The sequence below is a fragment of the Salmo salar genome, chromosome 16 (genome assembly GCF_965601325.2).
Source record: "Salmo salar chromosome 16, fSalSal1, whole genome shotgun sequence".
Classification (NCBI taxonomy): domain Eukaryota; kingdom Metazoa; phylum Chordata; class Actinopteri; order Salmoniformes; family Salmonidae; genus Salmo; species Salmo salar.
In genome coordinates this window covers 3,890,001-3,909,633 of record NC_138306.1, presented here as the reverse complement: position 1 = coordinate 3,909,633, position 19,633 = coordinate 3,890,001, and the positions used below count along the sequence as shown (strand labels likewise).

General features: G+C 44.3%; 1 protein-coding gene across 1 annotated transcript in view; it reads left to right on the top strand.

The window, feature by feature from the left end:
- The first annotated feature begins 10,266 nt into the window (after positions 1 to 10,266).
- The window catches only part of LOC106573038 (cAMP-dependent protein kinase type II-beta regulatory subunit), a 37,081-nt gene continuing 27,714 nt past the window's right edge, over positions 10,267 to 19,633 (top strand). The window contains exon 1 of the mRNA XM_014147660.3: positions 10,267 to 10,715. Coding sequence (XP_014003135.1) covers positions 10,451 to 10,715 — 265 coding nt within the window. The 5' untranslated portion in view covers positions 10,267 to 10,450. The remainder of the gene's footprint in view (positions 10,716 to 19,633) is intronic.

Below are 19,633 nucleotides of genomic sequence, written 5' to 3'. Positions count from 1 at the left end.
CCATGCATACCTAATCTAACGTAGGTACATGATGTAATGACGGCACGTAAAATTTTGCCCTACACGTTCAACACAGCATTCCTAATCTAGCCCACAACTTCTGTTATGTGGATCGAGCAGTCAACAAGTTGAGCCGTCATTTGAAAGAGTAAGAATTTCAGCGAGACAACTCAAAGGCAAAATCCATTAACCTCTCTAGGGTATGTGAGACAATCGTCCCACCTACTCAACAGCCAGTGTAATCCCGTGGCGCGTTCTTCAAAAACTTCAATTTCTCAAACATGACTATTTTACACCATTTTAAAGACAAGACTCTCGTTAATCTAACCACACTGTCCAATTTCAAAAAGGCTTTACAACGAAAGCAAAACATTAGATTATGTCAGCAGAGTACCCAGCCAGAAATAATCAGACACCCATTTTTCAAGCTAGCATATAATGTCACATAAACCCAAACCACAGCTAAATGCAGCACTAACCTTTGATCTTCATCAGATGACACTCCTAGGACATTATGTTACGCATGTTTTGTTCAATCAAGTTCATATTTATATCAAAAACCAGCTTTTTACATTAGCATGTGACGTTCAGAACTAGCATACCCACCATAAACTTCCGGTGAATTTACTAAATTACTCACGATAAACGTTCACAAAAAACATAACAATTATAGATACAGAAGTCCTTTATGCAATCGCTATGTCCGATTTTTAAAATAGCTTTTCGGCAAAAGCACATTTTGCAATATTCTGAGTAGATAGCTCGCCATCACGGGCTAGCTATTTTGACACCCAAGTTTGGCACTCAACAAACTTTACTATAAGAAAAATTGGATTACCTTTGCTGTTCTTCGTCAGAATGCACTCCCAGGACTTCTACTTCAATAACAAATGTTGGTTTGGTTCAAAATAATCCATAGTTATGTTCAAATATCCTGTTTTGTTCTTGCGTTCAAGACACTATCCGAACGGTGATGCGCAGACGCGTATCGTGACAAATTCTAAATATTCCATTACCGTACTTCGAAGCATGTCAAATGCTGTTTAAAATCAATTTTTATGTGATTTTTCTCGTAAAAAAGCAATAATATTCCGACCGGGAAACCCTGTTTTCGTTCAGACTCAATCTAAAATGGACTCTTCACGCGCGCTCCCGTCTCATTGTTCTCAGATCGACCACTTACCAAATGCGCTACTGTTTTTCAGCCTGGGACACGAGTCATTCAACCTTCTGGCGCCTTCTGAGAGCCTATGGGAACCTCAGGAAGTGTCACGTTACAGCAGAGATCCTTTGTTTTCAATAGAGTGTAGAAGGCCAAGAAATGGTCAGAGGGCACTTCCTGTACAGAATCTTCTCAGGTTTTTGCCTGCCATATGAGTTCTGTTATACTCAGACACCATTCAAACCGTTTTAGACACTTTAGGATGTTTTCTATCCAAATCAAACAATTATATGCATATTCTAGTTTCTGGGCAGTAGTAATAACCAGATTAAATCGGGTCTTTTTTTTTTTTTTTATCCGGAGGTGAAAATACTGCCCCCTACCCTAGAGGTTAATGCCAAGATAATTGCCCTTGATAAACAACCGTTCTGTCGTGGGTGACATTGGCTTTCACCGATCTGGTTGAGCACCGGTACACGCTACCAAGTGCGCTAATTTTCAGATGTTGCCCTACCGGAGTTAGTCATAGCATCACTGCTATTAGCTTCACGACTGACATTGGGACCAGCAATATCAGCCTCATGAGCATGCGGAGTCTGACAGCACAGTGGGTCGTCGAGGATTCCGTACTGAGGAAAGTCGTATTGCATGCTAATGAATGTGCTGGTTGTCATACCACTGCTGCCAATTCAATGGCATTTGAGAACATGTTTGAAACATGAACACGCTAGCTAGCTCCATTCGAATAACTGACCTGAGAAATAAGTTCAACTGCGCCTGCAGCAGATGTGATACCCTCTGTCATGGCATTGAAACGCCTGCTCAACAAACTGTCCACACAGGCTGTGAACAAGCGATTCGGAGGCATTCTCTCTTTACTGTGTTGCCACCATGCTCGATGCTATGTACAAGGACCGCTTCTTCGACGCAGACAAACAGGGTGTATGTTAAATGTTACGTACACAGCTGGACAAGATTGAAATGGACAGTGACAGTGCGCACCGAGGAAGAGAGGCCACGGATAGACAGCTGAAACTTCACTGCTTGACATGTATGATGAAATCCTTGTTGAGAATGAAACAACTGAACAGCGAAACAGCAAGTAAGTGAAATAATTAGGTTTTGATAGGTTGTTTTACTGGTAATGGTGATATGCGTAAATACCAACAAAATAACGTTTTGGTCAGTGTGTAACCTTTATTTAACTAGGCAAGTCAGTTAAGAACTAATTCTTATTTGCAATGATGGCCTACCCCAGCCAAACCCGGATGACGCAGGGCCAATTGTGCGCCGCCCTATGGGACTCACAAATCACGGCCGGATTTGATACATCCTGGATTCGAACCAGGGACTATAGTGACGCCTCTTGCACTGAGATGCAGTGCCTTAGACCGCTGCGCCACTCGGGAGCACGAGGTTCCCTCGGAATATCACTCATCAGTCGAGATCACGTAACCAAGAATTAATAGTGAATGAACAATTAATCAAATGGCCACTAGACTATTTACATTGACTCCCCCCTCCATTTGTTTTGTACACTGCTGCTGCTCGCTGTTTATTTATGCATAGTCACTTCACCCCTACCTACATGTACTAATTACCTCAATTAACCTGTACCCCCCCCCCCCCCCCCCCCAACACACTGACTCGGTACCGTACCCCTGTATATAGCCCTGTGTTACTATTTTATTTGAATATTTCATTAACCAACAGTGCAGTTCAAGTAGAGGTAAGGCCTTGTAATATACGCATTTCATGGTAAGAGCTACACTTGTCACATGCGCCGAATACAAATGAAGTTTGATTTGATTTTAGATCATTGCGTGCATGTGTTAACTATTTAACTGCACTAGAATGCTTAAGGACGCTAAAATTTAAAATATAGTGATCGGTATCGTTTTTTGGCAAGGAAAATATCGGTATCGGCCATAAATGTAATTGGTGCATCACTAATCTCTTAGTTTTGCAATCCAAAGTGCTTAACTGGATACTGTGATGGCTTAACTTGTTTTGGCCCTGTGTCTGGCTCACCTAAATCATCCTCTTCCCTGCCAGTTAACCCTGGCTGCTGCTGTTATAAATGCTCCACTGACCTGCTGTTCTCATCTGTCCTTCTCCTAGGATCATCTGCAAGGTACAGGTGGAACATGTCATTAGTTAGTTTTAAAGTTACTGTATGCGGACATAACCAGGGCAACGCAACTGTAAAGAAATATCCAAGTGTCTGCAAAACAGAGCAACAACTGTAAACATGACCGATTTTAGAAGCTACATTGGGTCAGAAGTTTACATACACTAAGTTGACTGTGCCTTTTAAACAGCTTGGAAAATTCCATAAAATGATGTCATGGCTTTAGAAGCTTCTGATAGGCTAACTGATATCATTTGAGTCAATTGAAATACCTTGAAATACATCCAAAGGTACAGCTATCTTCACACTCAGTGCCTCTGCTTGACATCATGGGAAAATCAAAAATCAATCAAGACCTAAAAAAAAAAAAAAAAAAAAAAACAATAGTACGCAAGTATAAACACCATGGGACCACGCAGTCGTCATACCGCTCAGGAAGGAGACACGCTCTGTCTCCTAGAGATGAATGTACTTTAGTGCAAAAAGTGCAAATCAACCCCAGAACAACAAAAGGACCTTGTGAAGATGCGGAAACGGGTACAAAAGTATCTCTATCCACAGTAAAACAAGTCCTATATCGACAACCTTAAAGGCCGCTCAGCAAGGAAGAAGCCACTGCTCCAAAACCGCCATTAAAAAAGCCAGACTACGGTTTGCAACTGCACATGGGGACAAAGATCATACTTTTTGGAGAAATGTCCTCTGGTCTGATGAAACAAAGAGAGAACTGTTTGGCCATACTGACCATCATTGGAGGAAAGAGGGAGCTTGCAAGCCGAAGAACACCATCCCACCCGTGAAGCCTGGGGGTGGCAGCATCACGTTGTAGGAGTGCTTTGCTCTAGGAGGGACTAGTGCACTTCACAAAATAGATGGCATTACAAGGAAGGAAAATTATGTGGAAATATTGGAGCAACATCTCAACACGGCAGTCAGGAAGTTAAAGCTTGGTCAAAAATGGGTCTTCCAAATGGACAATGACCCCAAGCATACTTCCCAAATTGAGGCAAAGGGGCTTAAGGACAACAAAATCAAGGTCTTGGAGTGGTCATCACAAAGCCCTGACATCAATCCATTAGAAAATTTGTGGGCCAAACTGAAAAAGCGTGTGAGAGCAAGGAGGCCTACAACCCTGACACAGTTATACCAGCTCTGTCAGGAGGAATGGGCCAAAATTCACGCAACTTATTGTGGGACGCTTGTGGAAGGCTACCTGAAACGTTTGACCCAATTTAAAGGCAATGCTACCCAATACTAATTGAGTGCATGTACATTTCTGACCCACTGGGAGTGTGATGAAATAAATGAAACCTGAAAAGTCATTCTCTCTACTATTATTCTGACATTTCACATTCCTAAAGTGTTGATCCTAACTGAACTAAAACAGGGTATTTTTACGGGGATTAAATGTCAGGAATTGTGAAACTGAGTTTAAATGTGTTTGGCTAAGGTGCATGTAAACTTTTGACTTCAACTGTGTACAGTACCAGTCAAAAGTTTGGACACTTACTCATTACTCAGTGTTTTTCTTTATTTGTACTATTTTCTACATTGTAGAATAATAGTGAAGACATCAAAACTGAAATAACACAAGGAATCATGTAGTAACCAAAAAAGTATTTTTCAAAATAGCCACCCTTTGCCTTGACAGCGCTTGCACACGCTTGGCATTCTCTCAACCAGCTTCACCTGGAATGCTTTCCAACAGTCTTGAAGGACTTCCCACATGCTGAGCACTTGTTGGTTGCTTTTCCTTCAATCTGTGCTCCAACTCATCCCAAACCATCTGATGCACTCAATCACTCTCCTTCTTGGTCAAATAGCCCTTACACAACCTGGAGGTGTGTTTGGTCAATGTCCTGTTGAAAAACAAATGATAGTCCCACTAGTAGTGCAAACCAGATGGGATGGCGTATTGCTGCAGAATGCTGTGGTAGCCATGCTGGGTAAGTATGCCTTGAATTCTAAATCACTCACTGTGTCACCAGCAAAGCACCCCCACACCATCATACCTCCTCCATGCTTCACAGTTGGAACCACACATCCGGAGATCCTCCGTTCACCTACTCTGCGTCTCACAAAGACACGGCGGTTGAAACGAATGTCAAAATTGGACTCATCAGACCCAAGGACAAATGTCCACCGGTCTGTCATTGCTTGTGTTTCTTGGCCCAAGTAAGTCTCTTCTTATTGGTGTCCTTTAGTAGTGGTTTCTTTGCAGCAATTTGACAATGAAGGCCTGATTCAGTCTCCTCTGAACAGTTGATGATGATGTCTGTTAATAGAACTCTGAAGCAATTATTTGGGCTGCAATTTCTGAGGCTGGTAACTCTAATGAACTTATCCTCTGCGGCATAGGTAACTCTAGGTCTTCCTTTCCTGTGGCGGTCCTCGAGCCAGTTTTTGCGACTGCACAATTCCCCACAATAACAAAGCAAAAACAGGTTTTTAGAAATGTTGGCAAGTTCATCAAAAACAAATACCTTGACATAACTATTCAGACCCTTTGCTATGAGACTCGAAATTGATCATCTTTGAGATGTTTCTACAACTTGATTTGAGTCCACCTGTGGTAAATTCAATTGATCGGCCATGATTTGGAAAGGCACACACCTGTCTATATAAGGTCCCACAGTTGACTGTGCAAGCCATGAGGTCGAAGGAATTATCTGCAGAGCTCTGAGACAGGATTATGTCGAGGCACAGATCTGGGGAAGGTCACCAAAAAATGTCCGTAGCATTGAAGTTCCCCAAGAACACAGTGGCCTCCATTCTTAAATGGAAGAAGTTTGGAAAAACCAAGACATTTGCTTGAGCTGGCCGCCCAGTCAAACTGAGCAATCGGGGGAGAAGGGCCTTGGTCAGGGAGGTGACTAAGAACCGGAAAGTCATTCTGAAAGATCTCCAGAGTTCCTCTGTAGAGATGGGAGAACCTTCCCGATAGACAACCATCTTTAGAGCACTCTACCAATCAGGACTTTATGGTAGTGGCCAGTTCAGAAGCCACTCCTCAGTAAAAGGCAAATGACAGCCCACTTGGAATATGCCAAAAGGCACCTAAATGACTCTCGGACCATGAGAAACACGATTCTCTGGTCTGATGAAACCAAGATTGAACTCCTTGGCCTGAATGCCAAGCTTCACATCTGGAGGAAACCTGGCACCATCCCTTTGAAGCATGGTGGTGGTGGCAGTATCATGCTGTGGGTATGTTTTTCAGCATCAGGGACTGGGAGACTAGTCAGGATCGAGGTAATGATGAACAGAGCGAAGTACAGAGATCCTTGATGAAAACCTGCTCCAGAGCACTCAGGGCCTAAGACTGGGGTGAAGGTTCACCTTCCAACAGGACAACAACCTTAAGCACACAGCCAAGACAACGCAGGAGAGGCTTTGGGACAAATCTCTGAATGTCCTTGAGTGGCCCGGACTTGAACCCGATCGAACATCTCTGGAGAGACCTGAAAATAGCTGTGCAGCGACACTCCCCATCCAACCTGACAGAGCTTGAGCGAATCTACAGAGAAGAAAATGGGAGCAACTCCCCAAATACAGGTGTGCCAAGATTGTAGAGTCAGACCTAAAAACCTGTTTTTGATTTGTCATTGTGGGGTATTGTGTGTAGATTTGAGGGAAAAAACAATGTAAGCAATTTTAGAATAAGGCTGTAATGTAACTGTGGAAAAAATCAAGGGGTCTGAACTTTTCAAATACTCTTAAAACCACGCTAGTTAAAATGCATAACCACACCAACAAAAAGGGGCTCAGGATGCGATCTCGCTTCAGCTCAAACAAACTCCATTTAGCCATGTGCTTTTACCAAAAGAAGCCATCACATGCTCAGGTAAAACCTAGGCTCCAGACTGCATTCACTTCCTGTGGGCAGCCGCCAAAGAAACACAAAGATGGGTTTAAATACATGCAGCTCAAATCACATGACAAGGCAATTAACCAAAAGAAATTCTTGTTAGGTTAAACATGCAAATGAGTCACACCTGTGAGCATTTATATACAGTATATAAACTATACCAGGAGTATTCCACTCTACCCTACGGGGGGGGGATTTTTTTTTTTTTTAAATGCAGTGGAACTGGCTTTGAGTTCCAGAGTTGAGTTTAAGGGCACTATACCATACACTAGTCCCCAGTTGCCAGGAATCTGCAACTACAAAAAAATGTTATAAATTCATTCAATCTAAACAGTAGGCCTAATCTATTCACCATTGCCTCAAATTATAATCTGGCAAACTATTGTTTCATCCATGATGTATTGTAGGCTATACACAACTTCATTTCAGCTTCCAAAGTTGATAGTTTGCCCATGGTACATGAAATTGTTTCATGCATGCTGTAGCCTATTTCATTGCAGGCTACCGGTATACCAAAGTCATTATGCTATTCAATTTCAGCTTCCAACGTTGATCGTTTCATGTACCATGGGCAAACTATTGCTTCATGCTGTAGTGTAGGCTACACCAAACTCATTATAGGCTAGTACATTTCAGCTTCCAATGTTGATAGTTTCATTTACCATGGGCAATTTTGTAATCAGCAGCCAACTATTAGGTAAATACACAAATTGTGAGCCTTTCAGCTGGAGTTGTGGTAGTTGGTCTCCATCCTAGCGACGCTTGCTCCTATCTTGGCAAGTAAGAGGTCAAACTTGCCTCGGTCATGTCAAAAGTATCGTCAGAACACTCTCTAAACAGGCATAGTTGACTAGCAGCTGATGATCCCCTAGCTTTCGAAAACCATCCGACGAAACTACACTTCCCAAATTACACTTACACACCGGTGTTCGGAGCATGCTAGATCACTAAAAAGCACAGGTGGTCGCCTCTTGTCTTCCGCCTGTCTTCCATAAACAAGCGCTGTAACATATGGCCATGTGGGAACAATAACTATCAAGGTGTGTATCAATTTAACCTTTTGTTTGTGAAAATTATTTCTCACTGATATGAAAGATATGGTCCTTATACTTCCAAAACCATTCCCTTGTGTATATTCAATAAATCCCATTTAAAAAATCTTGTTGCTATCCCAGAAACAAAGCTGAAAGTTACACGTAAGCACCTTCTGTGGTTAATCTACTTCAGTTTCTTACACCGTACCCAAATCGTGCGCAAATTGATTTTGTCCCCCTACACCAAACGCGATCACAACTCTGAACCAATTATTTTAATTTGGGGACAGGTTGAAAAGCATTAAACATTTATGGCAATTTAGCTAGCTTGCTGTTGCTAGCTAATTTGTCCTGGGATATAAACGTGGAGTTATTTTACCTGAAATGCACAAGGTCCTCTACTCCGACAATTAATCCACACACTAAACGGTCAACCGACTCGTTTCTAGTCATCTCTACTACTTCCAGGCTTTTTCTTCTTTGGGCTTTGTTTTTTTTATAGACTGGCATCTAACTTTCATAGTTACCACGACGACCGACCGAACTCAGTTCATCTTTCAATCACCCACGTGGGTATAACCAATGAGATGGCACGTGTGTATCTGCTTCTATAAACCAATGAAGAGATGGGAGAGGCAGGACTTGTACTGCATTCAGTGTCAAAAATAGAACTGACTTCTATTTTAGCACTTGGCAACGTATAATCTTGTTGGCGCGTGTGAGCAGTGTGGGTGTAATAATTGAATAACGTATGTTTACATTTATTTTGCAACGCAAGCGGTGTGGTCACCTACCCAAACCGGCCATGCGCGTGCAAATTGATCTTGTCCCCCCCACACCAAACGTGATCACGACATGCAGGTTGAAATATCAAAACAAACTCTGAACCAATTATATTAATTTGGGGAAAGGTCGAAAAGCATTAAACAGTTATAGCAATTTAGCTAGCTAACGTGCAGTTGCTAGCTAATTTGTCCTGGGATATAAACGTTGAGTTGTTATTTTACCTGAAATGCACAAGGTCCTCTACTCTGACAATTAATCCACACATAAACCAGTCAACTGAATCGTTTGTAGTCATCTCTCCTCCTTCCAGCCTTTTTCTTCTTTGTACTTCATATGGCGATTGGCATCTAACTTTCATGGGCGTATTACCACGACCATCTGACCGAAGTTCGTCTTTCAATCACACACGTGGGTATAACCAATGAGGAGATGGCACGTGTCTATCTGCTTCTATAAACCAATGAGGAGATGGGAGAGGCAGGACTTGCGTTTGGGATTATGCAGCGTCACAAATAGAACTGAATTCTCTTTTACCACTTGGCAACGCATATGCTCGTTAGCGCAATAATTGAATAACATATGTTTAAATTTATTTTTGCAATAATTGGTCAGCATGTAAGACCCTACACAGAGAGGAAGAGGCGAAGCGAGAGGTTTCACTCTCACCCAAATCTGTCCATAATAAACCTTAAGCGTTCCTATGGGCTAATTTTGGACCTAAACTTGTCACCTGCCTTGCCGCCTTTGGGATGACTCACATTGTTAGGGTGGAGACATGAGCAACTCGTCATTATATACAGATCTCTGCCGCACGTCAATACAACCTACAAATTGTAAAAATACACTGCATGCACTGCAGCCTAGTTTGGCAGATGTCTACCAGATGAGTCGCAGCAGTGCGGATTGTATCCCATTGAAATTAATGGATTTTGATGCAACTGGTGTGCACAAGGCATTGGTGAATGTTGCACACATTAAGTAAAAATTTTGATTTACATAATGAAAATAGTTTGACTGTATAATTTATTAAGCAGCATTGATGCAATAGCTGTCATCTGATTTGGCCTACAATAGTATGCCACTGCAGTTTTTGCCCTCAATTGCAGAGTTCATTAGGCCTACAACATTATGCCACTGCAGTTTTTGCCATCCATTGCATTGCTGCAGCTCGCTCTCATACGCAATCTCTGGGATGGTGGTTGCCATGGTTTCTTTGGTCACATGTGTAGCCAGAAGCAGCAGAAGATGCTGAGTCCAAAGAATTCAGAGCCATTTTCATTCAGCACATTGAAAGGATTATCTGCATTGCATGGGGATTATAAAACATTCCCCGGGCAATTAAGCGCATATCTCAGTAAAGAAAATAAATCTGTATTTTGCTTTGAGTAGAATTGAATAGAATTCTTTCATTTGTTGGAAGCACAAAGATATACATTTTATTCGTATTTCTCATAGATTTGACATCAGGAATGAGTATAGAAATTCCTGAAGGATTGACGGAGCTGTTGCAGAGTTTTACCGTGGAAGTGCTGAGGAATCAGCCGGGAGATTTGCTCGAGTTTGCTTTGCAGTATTTCACCCAACTGAAGGACAGTGAAATTAGAGGAGCCGCGATTGGCAATGACCAAAATTCGGCCACGAGACCCAGTGGGAAAGCGGTCAATTTCATTGAGGAAGCCATGCAGATTGATTCTGAAAATGGAGAGGAGGAGAGTGACGATGAGGAATTCACAGGTAGGCTAATAAATGAATAATAACAATGTTGAGCTCCATTATATTGTACTCAATTTCTATTATATTACTCAGCCAGTGGAATATCGGAATGGAACAGAATAAATTGTATATGAGATGGATTGGAATTCTACAATTGCAACATGTTTTCCTCTTAGAAAATGTAGCCAGTGATGTGTGATGAGCTTTCAAATGGTTTTCCACATTGTAACAACACCATGCCATGATGATTCTGTCTGGGCTGTCATTCGCCAAATATGGACATGGTGATGGCGGCTGATTGACACGTAATGAAGATACGATCTCTAGCCAACAGTTTATTCTGATTCCTGAGAATTTCATTTGACATCATTAGGCTTACACAATGCATATAGTCCAAGTTACTACAGAGGGAGTTAGAGCAACAATAGAGTACACAGTCCTCCATGAAAATCACATAAACCTTAGTAGTGGTGATTTTTAGCATGTAAATCATGGTGGGGGAAAAAAATATATATATTTGTAGATGCATGCCAGCAAAGCCACTACACAACACTAAACAATCCATTAATTGCACTATAACAGTGACAAACGTTGCCCACAAACTGCTAGGGCTACATAAAACTGTCTCAACAGCAGAGCTTTCTTTTCAGCACCATAGAGTAAATAAGTCCTTACCGCTGCTACACCTGGCTGTTAGCGAAACCTTTAATTCAGCCTAATTCACTGCCTTTAAAAAAAACATAGCTGATATTGCTGACTCGCTTAAACAAATGTGGTTTCTACTGATAATTGAGACATACAAACTATGGCATAATGGAACGATGAGCGGATAAGAAGCAATGCGTAATTTCGATTAAGACATTAATTGAGCGAGCTAAGACGGATGTAGTCAAAATAACTATTTGTTCAGCACTTTCGAAATCTACATTGACAGAATTCAGAACATGGGTCGTTCTTGCAGTATTCTCCCTGTACACCAAGTCAGAACTGTAGGATGAATAAAGGGGGCATATAAGCAGACACTATTCGATGACATTTCTCTGAAACAGGCTATAGGCTACATGTGCACCACCAAGTTAGAACAGTAGGCTAAGTTATGAGGGGGAAATGGACCAAATTATTAGGGTGAGGCACATGGGCTACTAACAGCTTACTATACAACATACACGTAGTATTACTTTCTTAGCTACAGTATACATATCTCCCTGGCATATTACATAATTTATGCAGCAGCATACAAGACATTTTTGGCCTCACCGTTGTGCTGTGCTCACTTGAACAGGAAGGTGGCACTGCGGTCCTTCTTGTGGGCAAATTTTGTCATGAAACTTTGTCATCAAAGTCTGACATTCTCGGGATTTATGGTGCTTTCAAGACAACTGGGAACTCTGGGGGGTAGGGGGGAGGTTGAATCATGATGTCAATGTTCTTCAGGTCAGAGCTCTAGAAAGAGGCCAGAGTTCCCGACTTGGAATTCTGAGTTGGATGACCGTTCAAAACGCATTTTCCCAGTCGGAGCAAATTGTTTCACAGTTCCCAGGTGTCTTGACATCACTGAAGTCTGAGACTTCCCTGTTCCGAGTTTCCAGTTGTTTTGAACGCGGCAGAAGTCATGCTGGATTGACAGCATGGCCAATGTATTCAACCTTTTCTGCCCCATGGTGTTGCGTGTGAATGTTTATCCTTTTTAAGCTTGGAAAAGAGACCTTTTAACCCAGACTTGGACCACACACTCCACCGAATAGCAGGCAGGGGAAGCATACTAGTGATTGCTTTGCAATGCTTGCAGTTAGCCTCTGATTCCTTCCAAACCACTCAATGTTGAATTTGCGATTTCCAACTTGTGTAATCTTCATGGCCGATGAGCACCAATACGTTTTATCTATAATTTCTCTTCATATGACAAGGATTGAAAGGGGATTTTCCAGTAGATTAGCGATGTGATTCATGATTATTACTGCATGTCTAGCTTGTTAGCTAAGATTTTGAAAGTATAATGTTTACATGATCAGTCCAATCAAAGCTACGGTAGATATAACGTGATTTGACGTCATTTTATCTGTGACCAATGAACTTGAGCCTTCTTGGATGGGCACTTCTAAAGTAAATCTATGGCAGCACCCAAGGGGGCTTGAACTTTCGAGCTCTACCTGTAGATTTTGTGGTGACATAGTGTCCCCATGAGTGACAGAACACTGAGCCAATCACTGCACAACTGGAGAAGATTACCAACCCCTACGCTCTATATTTTCCGCTGGCTGCCCTTCCACCACAGAAAGCACTGAACTAGGCTGAAACACCTGCATTTTGGAGCTGCCTTACTCAAGAAATCAAAAAAGAGAACATGTTTGTATACGGCTTTATTAACTCATATATAATTAAAAAAAAATAGTATTTTTTTTTTTGGCTGTGTTTGTAATATATGTGACACGTATTAATGCCAAAAAAAACATGTAAAACAGGCAACAATTTATTTAGTTTTTGCTAAACTGGTGGGGCTTAAAACAGGGTGGGGCTCTGTAATGATTTCATTTACCTAACAAATAGAATGAAATAAAACTCTATACACTATCGGTCAAAGGTTTCAGAACACCTACTCATTCAAAGGTTTTTCTTTTATTTTTACTCTTTCCTACATTGCAGAATAATAGTGAAGATATAAAAACTATGAAATAACACATATGGAATTACGTAGTAACCAAAAAGTGTTAAACAAATCAAAATATATTTTTATATTTGGGATTCTTCAAATAGCCACCCTTTGCCTTGATGACAGCTTTGCACACTCTTGGCATTCTCTCAACCAGCTTCATGAGGTAGTCACCTGGAATGTATTTCAGTTAACAGGTGTGCCTTCTTAAAAGTTAATTTGTGGACTTTCTTTCCTTCTTAATGCGTTTGAGCCAATCAGTTGTGTTGTGACAAGGTAGGGGTGGTATACAGAAGATAGCCCTATTTGGTAGAAGACCAAGTCCATATTATGGCAAGAACAGCTCAAATAAGCAAAGAGAAACGACAGTCCATTACTTTAAGACATGAAGGTCAGTCAATACGGAATATTTCAAGAACTTTGAATGTTTCATCAAGTGCAGTCACAAAAAGCATCAAGCACAATGATGACTCTGGCTCTAATGAGGACCGCCACAGGAAGGGAAGACCCAGAGTTACCTCTGCTGCAGAGGACAGGTCGATTTAGAGTTACCAGCCTCAGAAATTGCAACCCAAATAAATGCTTCACAGAGTTCAAGTAACAGACACATCTCAACATCAACTGTTCAGAGGAGACTGTGACTCAGGCCTTCATGGTCGAATTGCTGCAACATCGGATCCTGTCCATACATCATATTTTGATAAATGATTTGTTTATCCAAATGTTTGGTAATTGTAACAGCATCACTATAGACAAAATGCTGGCTGTACAATTTAGCTAGCTACCTAAACTGTTGCCTATTTGGACAACTACAAATACATAGGTGTCTGGTTAGACTGTAAACTCTCCTTCCAGACTCACATTAAGCATCTCCAATCCAAAATTAAATCTAGAATCGGCTAGAGTATTCAACCCCTTTTCCTATTTCGCTAACAAAGCCTCCTTCACTCATGCCGCCAAACATACCCTCGTAAAACTGACTATCCTACCGATCCTTGACTTTGGCGATGTCATTTACAAAAAAGCCCCTAACACTCTACTCAGCAAACTGGATGTAGTCTATCACAGTGCCATCTGTTTTATCACCAAAGCCCCATATACTACCCACCACTGCGATTTGTATGCTCTCGTTGGCTGGCCCTCACTACATATCCGTCGCCAAACCCACTGGCTCCAGGTCATCTATAAGTCTTTGCTAAGTAAAGCCCCACCTTATCTCAGCACACTGGTCACCATAGCAACACCCACCCGTAACACGCGCTCCAGCAGGTATATTGCACTGGTCATCCCCAAAGCCAACACCTACTTTGGCCGCCTTTCCTTCCATTTCTCTGCTGCCAATGACTGGAATGAATTCCAAAAATCTCTGAAGCTGGAGTCTTATATCTCCTTCTCTAACTTTAAGCATCAGCTGTCAGAGCAGCTTACCTAAAACTGTATCTGTACACAGCCAAACTGTAAATAGCACACCCAACTACCTCATCCCCATAGTATTACTTACCCTCTTGCTCTTTTGAACCCCAGTATCTCTACTTGCACATCATCATCTGCACATCTATCACTCCAGTATTAATGCTAAATTGTAATTATTTTCTCCTCTATGGCCTATTTATTGCCTACCTCCCTACTCTTCTACATTTGCACACACTGTACATAGATCTTTCTATTTTTCTTTTATTTTGTGTTATTGACTGTACATTTGTTTATGTGTAACTCTGTTGTTGTTTTTGTCGCACTGCTTTGCTTTATCTTGGCCAGGTTGCAGTTGTAAATGAGAACTTGTTCTCCACTGGCCTACCTGGTTAAATAAAGGTGAAATAAAAATGTGCCAACCATGTATTACCAAGCTAGCTAGCTAACCAAGCTAGCGACGAGCTAAGCTAGTTAGCTAGCTAGTGCAGTTCATGTTGGACAATTTCATTTGAAACTGGACAGAGAAAGGTGTCACTGGCCTAAAAACAACACCCCATAATGTCAAAGTGGAATTAGGTTTTTACAATTGTGTACAAATTAATTTCAAATGAAAAGCTGAAATGTCTTGAGTCAATAAGTATTCAACCCCTTTGTTATGGCCAGCCTAAATAAGTTCAGGAGTAAACTCTGTGTGCAATAATAGTGTTTAACATGATTTTTGAATGTCTACCTCATCTCTGTACCCCATACATACAACTATATGTAAGGTCCCTTAGTCGAGCAGTGGATTTCAAACACAGATTCAACCACAAAGACCAGGGAGTTTTTCCAATGCCTCGCAAAGAAGGGCACGTATTTGTAGATGGGTAAAAAAAAAGCAGACATTGAATATCCCTTTGAGCGTGGTGAAGTTATTAATTACACTTTGCATGATGTATCAATACACCCAGTCACTACAGATACAGGCGTCCTTCCTAACTCAGTTGCCGGAGAGGAAGGAAACCACTCAGGGATTTCACCATGAGGCCAATGGTGACTTTAAAACAGTTAGAGTTTAATGGTTGTAATAGGAGAAAGCTGAGGATGGTTCAACAACATTGTAGTTACTCCACAATACTAACCTAAATGACAGAGTGAAAAGGAAGCCTGTACAGAATACAAATATTACAAATCGTGCGTCCTCTTTGCAATAAGGCACTGAAGTAAAACTGCAAAAAACGGCAAAGAAAATGATTTCCTGAATACAAAGGGACAAATCCAACACATCACATCACCGAGTACCACTCTTCATATTTTCAAGCATGATGATGGCTGCATCATGTTATGGTTATGCTTGTCATCGGCAAGTACTAGGGAGTTTTTTTGGTTGATAAAAATAAATGGAATTGAGCAAAGCACAGGCAAAATCCTAGAGGAAAACCTGGTTTAGTCTGCTTTCCAACAGACACTGGGAGACAAATTCACCTTTCAGCAGGACAATAACCTAAAACACAAAGCCAAATATACACTGGAGTTGCTTACCAAGACAATATTGAGTGGCCTTTTCTCACACGGGTCTTTCCCGTTTTTTGCAGAGGTACTGGGTAATTTTTCTTTCACCAGGTTCCTATTCCTCCAAGAAGGTCACGACATAAGCTCTTCCAGGGCGTCGGACCCCTGCTCCGTGGCCTTGTTAGCTTGGCTGAGCTTATGGCTTCCCTTTGTGACAGGTGTGATGGTGGCATTCCCCCTGAGAATCCACGTACCTTGTGTATGCACTGCTTAGGTTTGAGCCACGCAGAGAGGGCGGTGGAACGCCCTACTGGCTGCATGTTTTGTGTGGTGCTCTCAAAACGCCATCGCCTGGCGCGATTGGAGGCCATGTGCGAGTGGATCGGCAAGGCTGGGGCTCAGGCTGGGGACGAGCTCCCTCCCTCAGGAGTGGTGCGCCAGCGAGCTGTTAGTCCCTCTCCTGGGCCCAGTACCCCTCCCAGGAAGCGTGGTTGGAGCCAGCGCAGGCAGAGCTCATCTGCTGCCAGTCCTGGACGGGGGCAGGAGTCAGCCGCTGGGACCACCTTGAACGGAGGGCGCATGCCCTGCGGCAGGAGGTTGATAGCTTTGATGGCGACAACAGCTGTTCCCTGTTGGCCAGTGATGGGCTGTTCCTTGGGGACGATGCTGGCACTGTTCACCACTGTGAGCGGGGCTACCAGGCTGACAGGCCATCAGAAGCCGACAGCGGGGCTTCATGGCCCCCAGCGGCTCGAGAGGCTATTAGGAGCCTACTCACTCGGGTAGCCACTGCACTGGACATCAAAACTGGACAGTAAGGACTCTCCATCTGTCCCCATCTCTGCTAAGTTCTGTGAGGCCTTGCAGGAGAGTTATGCTGCAGGTGCAGAGTCACTTGGCCTCCAGGAGTACCCGACCATGGATACCATGAGAGCTGCCATGTTCTTCCCGGACCAGGAGATTATAGGGCTGAACCCACGACTGAAGCCCTCCAGAGTCTTTGATGCGGACTTGAAAGCCACATATGGGTCCCTCTGCTCTCTTGGCCACCTTACCAACGTGGCCATGCTGCTGCAGGCCTACCTGCAGACTCTGTTGCCCCGGCTGTAGGAGGGCACAGAGGAGTTCCTCTGGGAAGCGATGGAGGTGTCTCGCCAGCTTTCCAAGATCCAGAGGGATGTGGTCCGCGCCAACGGATGGGCCATGGCGCAGGTGGTTAACTCCCGGCACCATCTCTGGTTGGCCCAATCCCATCTGCCAGCTGCTCTCCAGAGCACATTTGCCACTCTCCCCATCACCCCAGTGCTGATGTATGGCCCAGGGGTTGATGACGTTCTGGAGCAGACCAACGAAGTTCGTAGGGACCGGGAGACCCTGAGACGGTTCATGACGCCTCCTCAGGCCTTGGGTCCAAGGCAGAAAGACCGTCACCACCCACCTGCACCCAAATGATGGTGGGGTCCCTCTCCTGCCCCATCGCGTAATGCTAAGGGACGACAGCGGGGAAGGGGCACAGCGTGCGATGGAGCAACAACCTGTCAACCATCACCGCCATAGGGACGTGTCTGAGGGACCCAGGTGCTCGGGGTGCCAGAGGAAATGCGGGCCCCGGCAGGACCCCTGACACACCCTTCGCTGGCCCCAGCCGCTTCTCCCGGTCTCAAAGGGCAAAGTGGGAGGAGGGTGTGGAGTTCCCGTGGGTGTTATCCACAATGCTCGAGGGGTACCGACACCAATTCCGGTGTCGGCCCCCATCCTTCAGGGGTCTTCGTGTCACCACGCTGGCCGACCCCCTGAAGAAAACCCTGTGGCTGGAGATCTCCTCACTCCTGGACAAGGGTGCCATTGGCAGGATCGAGACATCAGAATGGCTAGGTGGGTTCTACTCCACTTATTTTGTTGTCCCAAAAAGAGACAGAGGGTTTCGACCGATTCTGGACCTCCACAACCTCAATGGGTGCTTGAAGTACTGAGGTTCCACATGCTGTCCCCAGCCAGTGTGTTGCAGGCCGTGTCCAGGGACCACTGGTTTGTGAACCTGGACCTGAGAGATGCATACTTCCATGTTCCTGTTCACCCAGCTCATTGGCAGTACCTCCGATTCGCTTCGAAGGGACGGCTTACGAATTCATGGTTCTTCCCTTCGGCCTCTCCTTGTCACCCCACACTTTCACGAAGTGCATGGACGCTGTCCTGGCACCTCTCACGTCCCGAGGATTGTTGATCCTCAATTACCTGGACGATTGGCTGATTTGTGCCCCGACCAAGACCTAGGTCCTGTCAGACAGAGACATGCTCCTGACCCACATCGGCGGGCTGGGCATTACTGTAAACGACAAGAGTCATCTGACGCCCACCCAGAGGGGGGCCTTCATTGACATGGAACTAGACTCAGTCCTCCTGAGAGCACGCCTGCCCACCAGAAGGGTTCAGGCGATCCTATCTTGCCTCTACCACTTTCGGCAGGTGCGGGTCGTATCCGCTCTAACCTGCAAACGCCTATTGTGCTTGCTGACGGTAGCCTCGTTGCTGATTCCCCTGAGCCTGCTCCATCTCCGGCCTCTTCAATGGTGGTACAACTCCCACCGGCTGCACCCGAAGCGCCACCTTCAACTGCGGGTGACCGCACAGTGCCTCAGGGCATTATTGAGGTGGCGCTGTTGCTCCTTTTTCTCATGTGGGGTGGAGATGCTGAGGATGTGCAGCCTGGAGCAGGTCAGCACAGACGCCTCCCAGATCGGCTGACCAAGGGCAGGTCGGCCAGCGGCTGTTGGTACAGCACGTCCTGCGGTCTTTCCTTCCACATCTGAAGGGAAGACATGTCCTGGTGAGATTATGGACAACACCACAGTGGTGGCTTACATCAACCATCAGGGTGGACTGAGGTCCCACCACCTCCATCTTATGGCACGGGAGCTCCTTCTCTGGGCTCAGGGACATCTAGAGTCTCTATGCGGAGGGCACGTACCTGGCATCCTGAATGTGGCAGTGGATATGCTCTCGAGGGAGGGCCTGCCCCATTGGGACTGGAGCCTACATCCCCAGGTGGTGCAGCACCTGTGGGACAAGTTCAGGAGGGTGCAGGTGGACCTATTTTCCTCCCTGGACAATACACACTGCCACATGTGGTACTCCATGTCGGAGCCACCAGGGCCTCTGGGCTTGGATGTTCTGGCTCACGATTGGCCAGGGCTGGTGCTTTACGCATTCCCCCCTTTTCCCCTGATCCAGGCTGTGCTGGACAGGACCAGGATGGCGGAGCATCATCTCCTGCTGGTGGCCCCATACTGGCCCAGACAACCCTGGTTCAGCCTTCTCCTGTCCCTGTTGTCAGGGACACCTTAGCAACTGCCCCTGAGACCCGACATGCTGTCTTAGGCCGGGG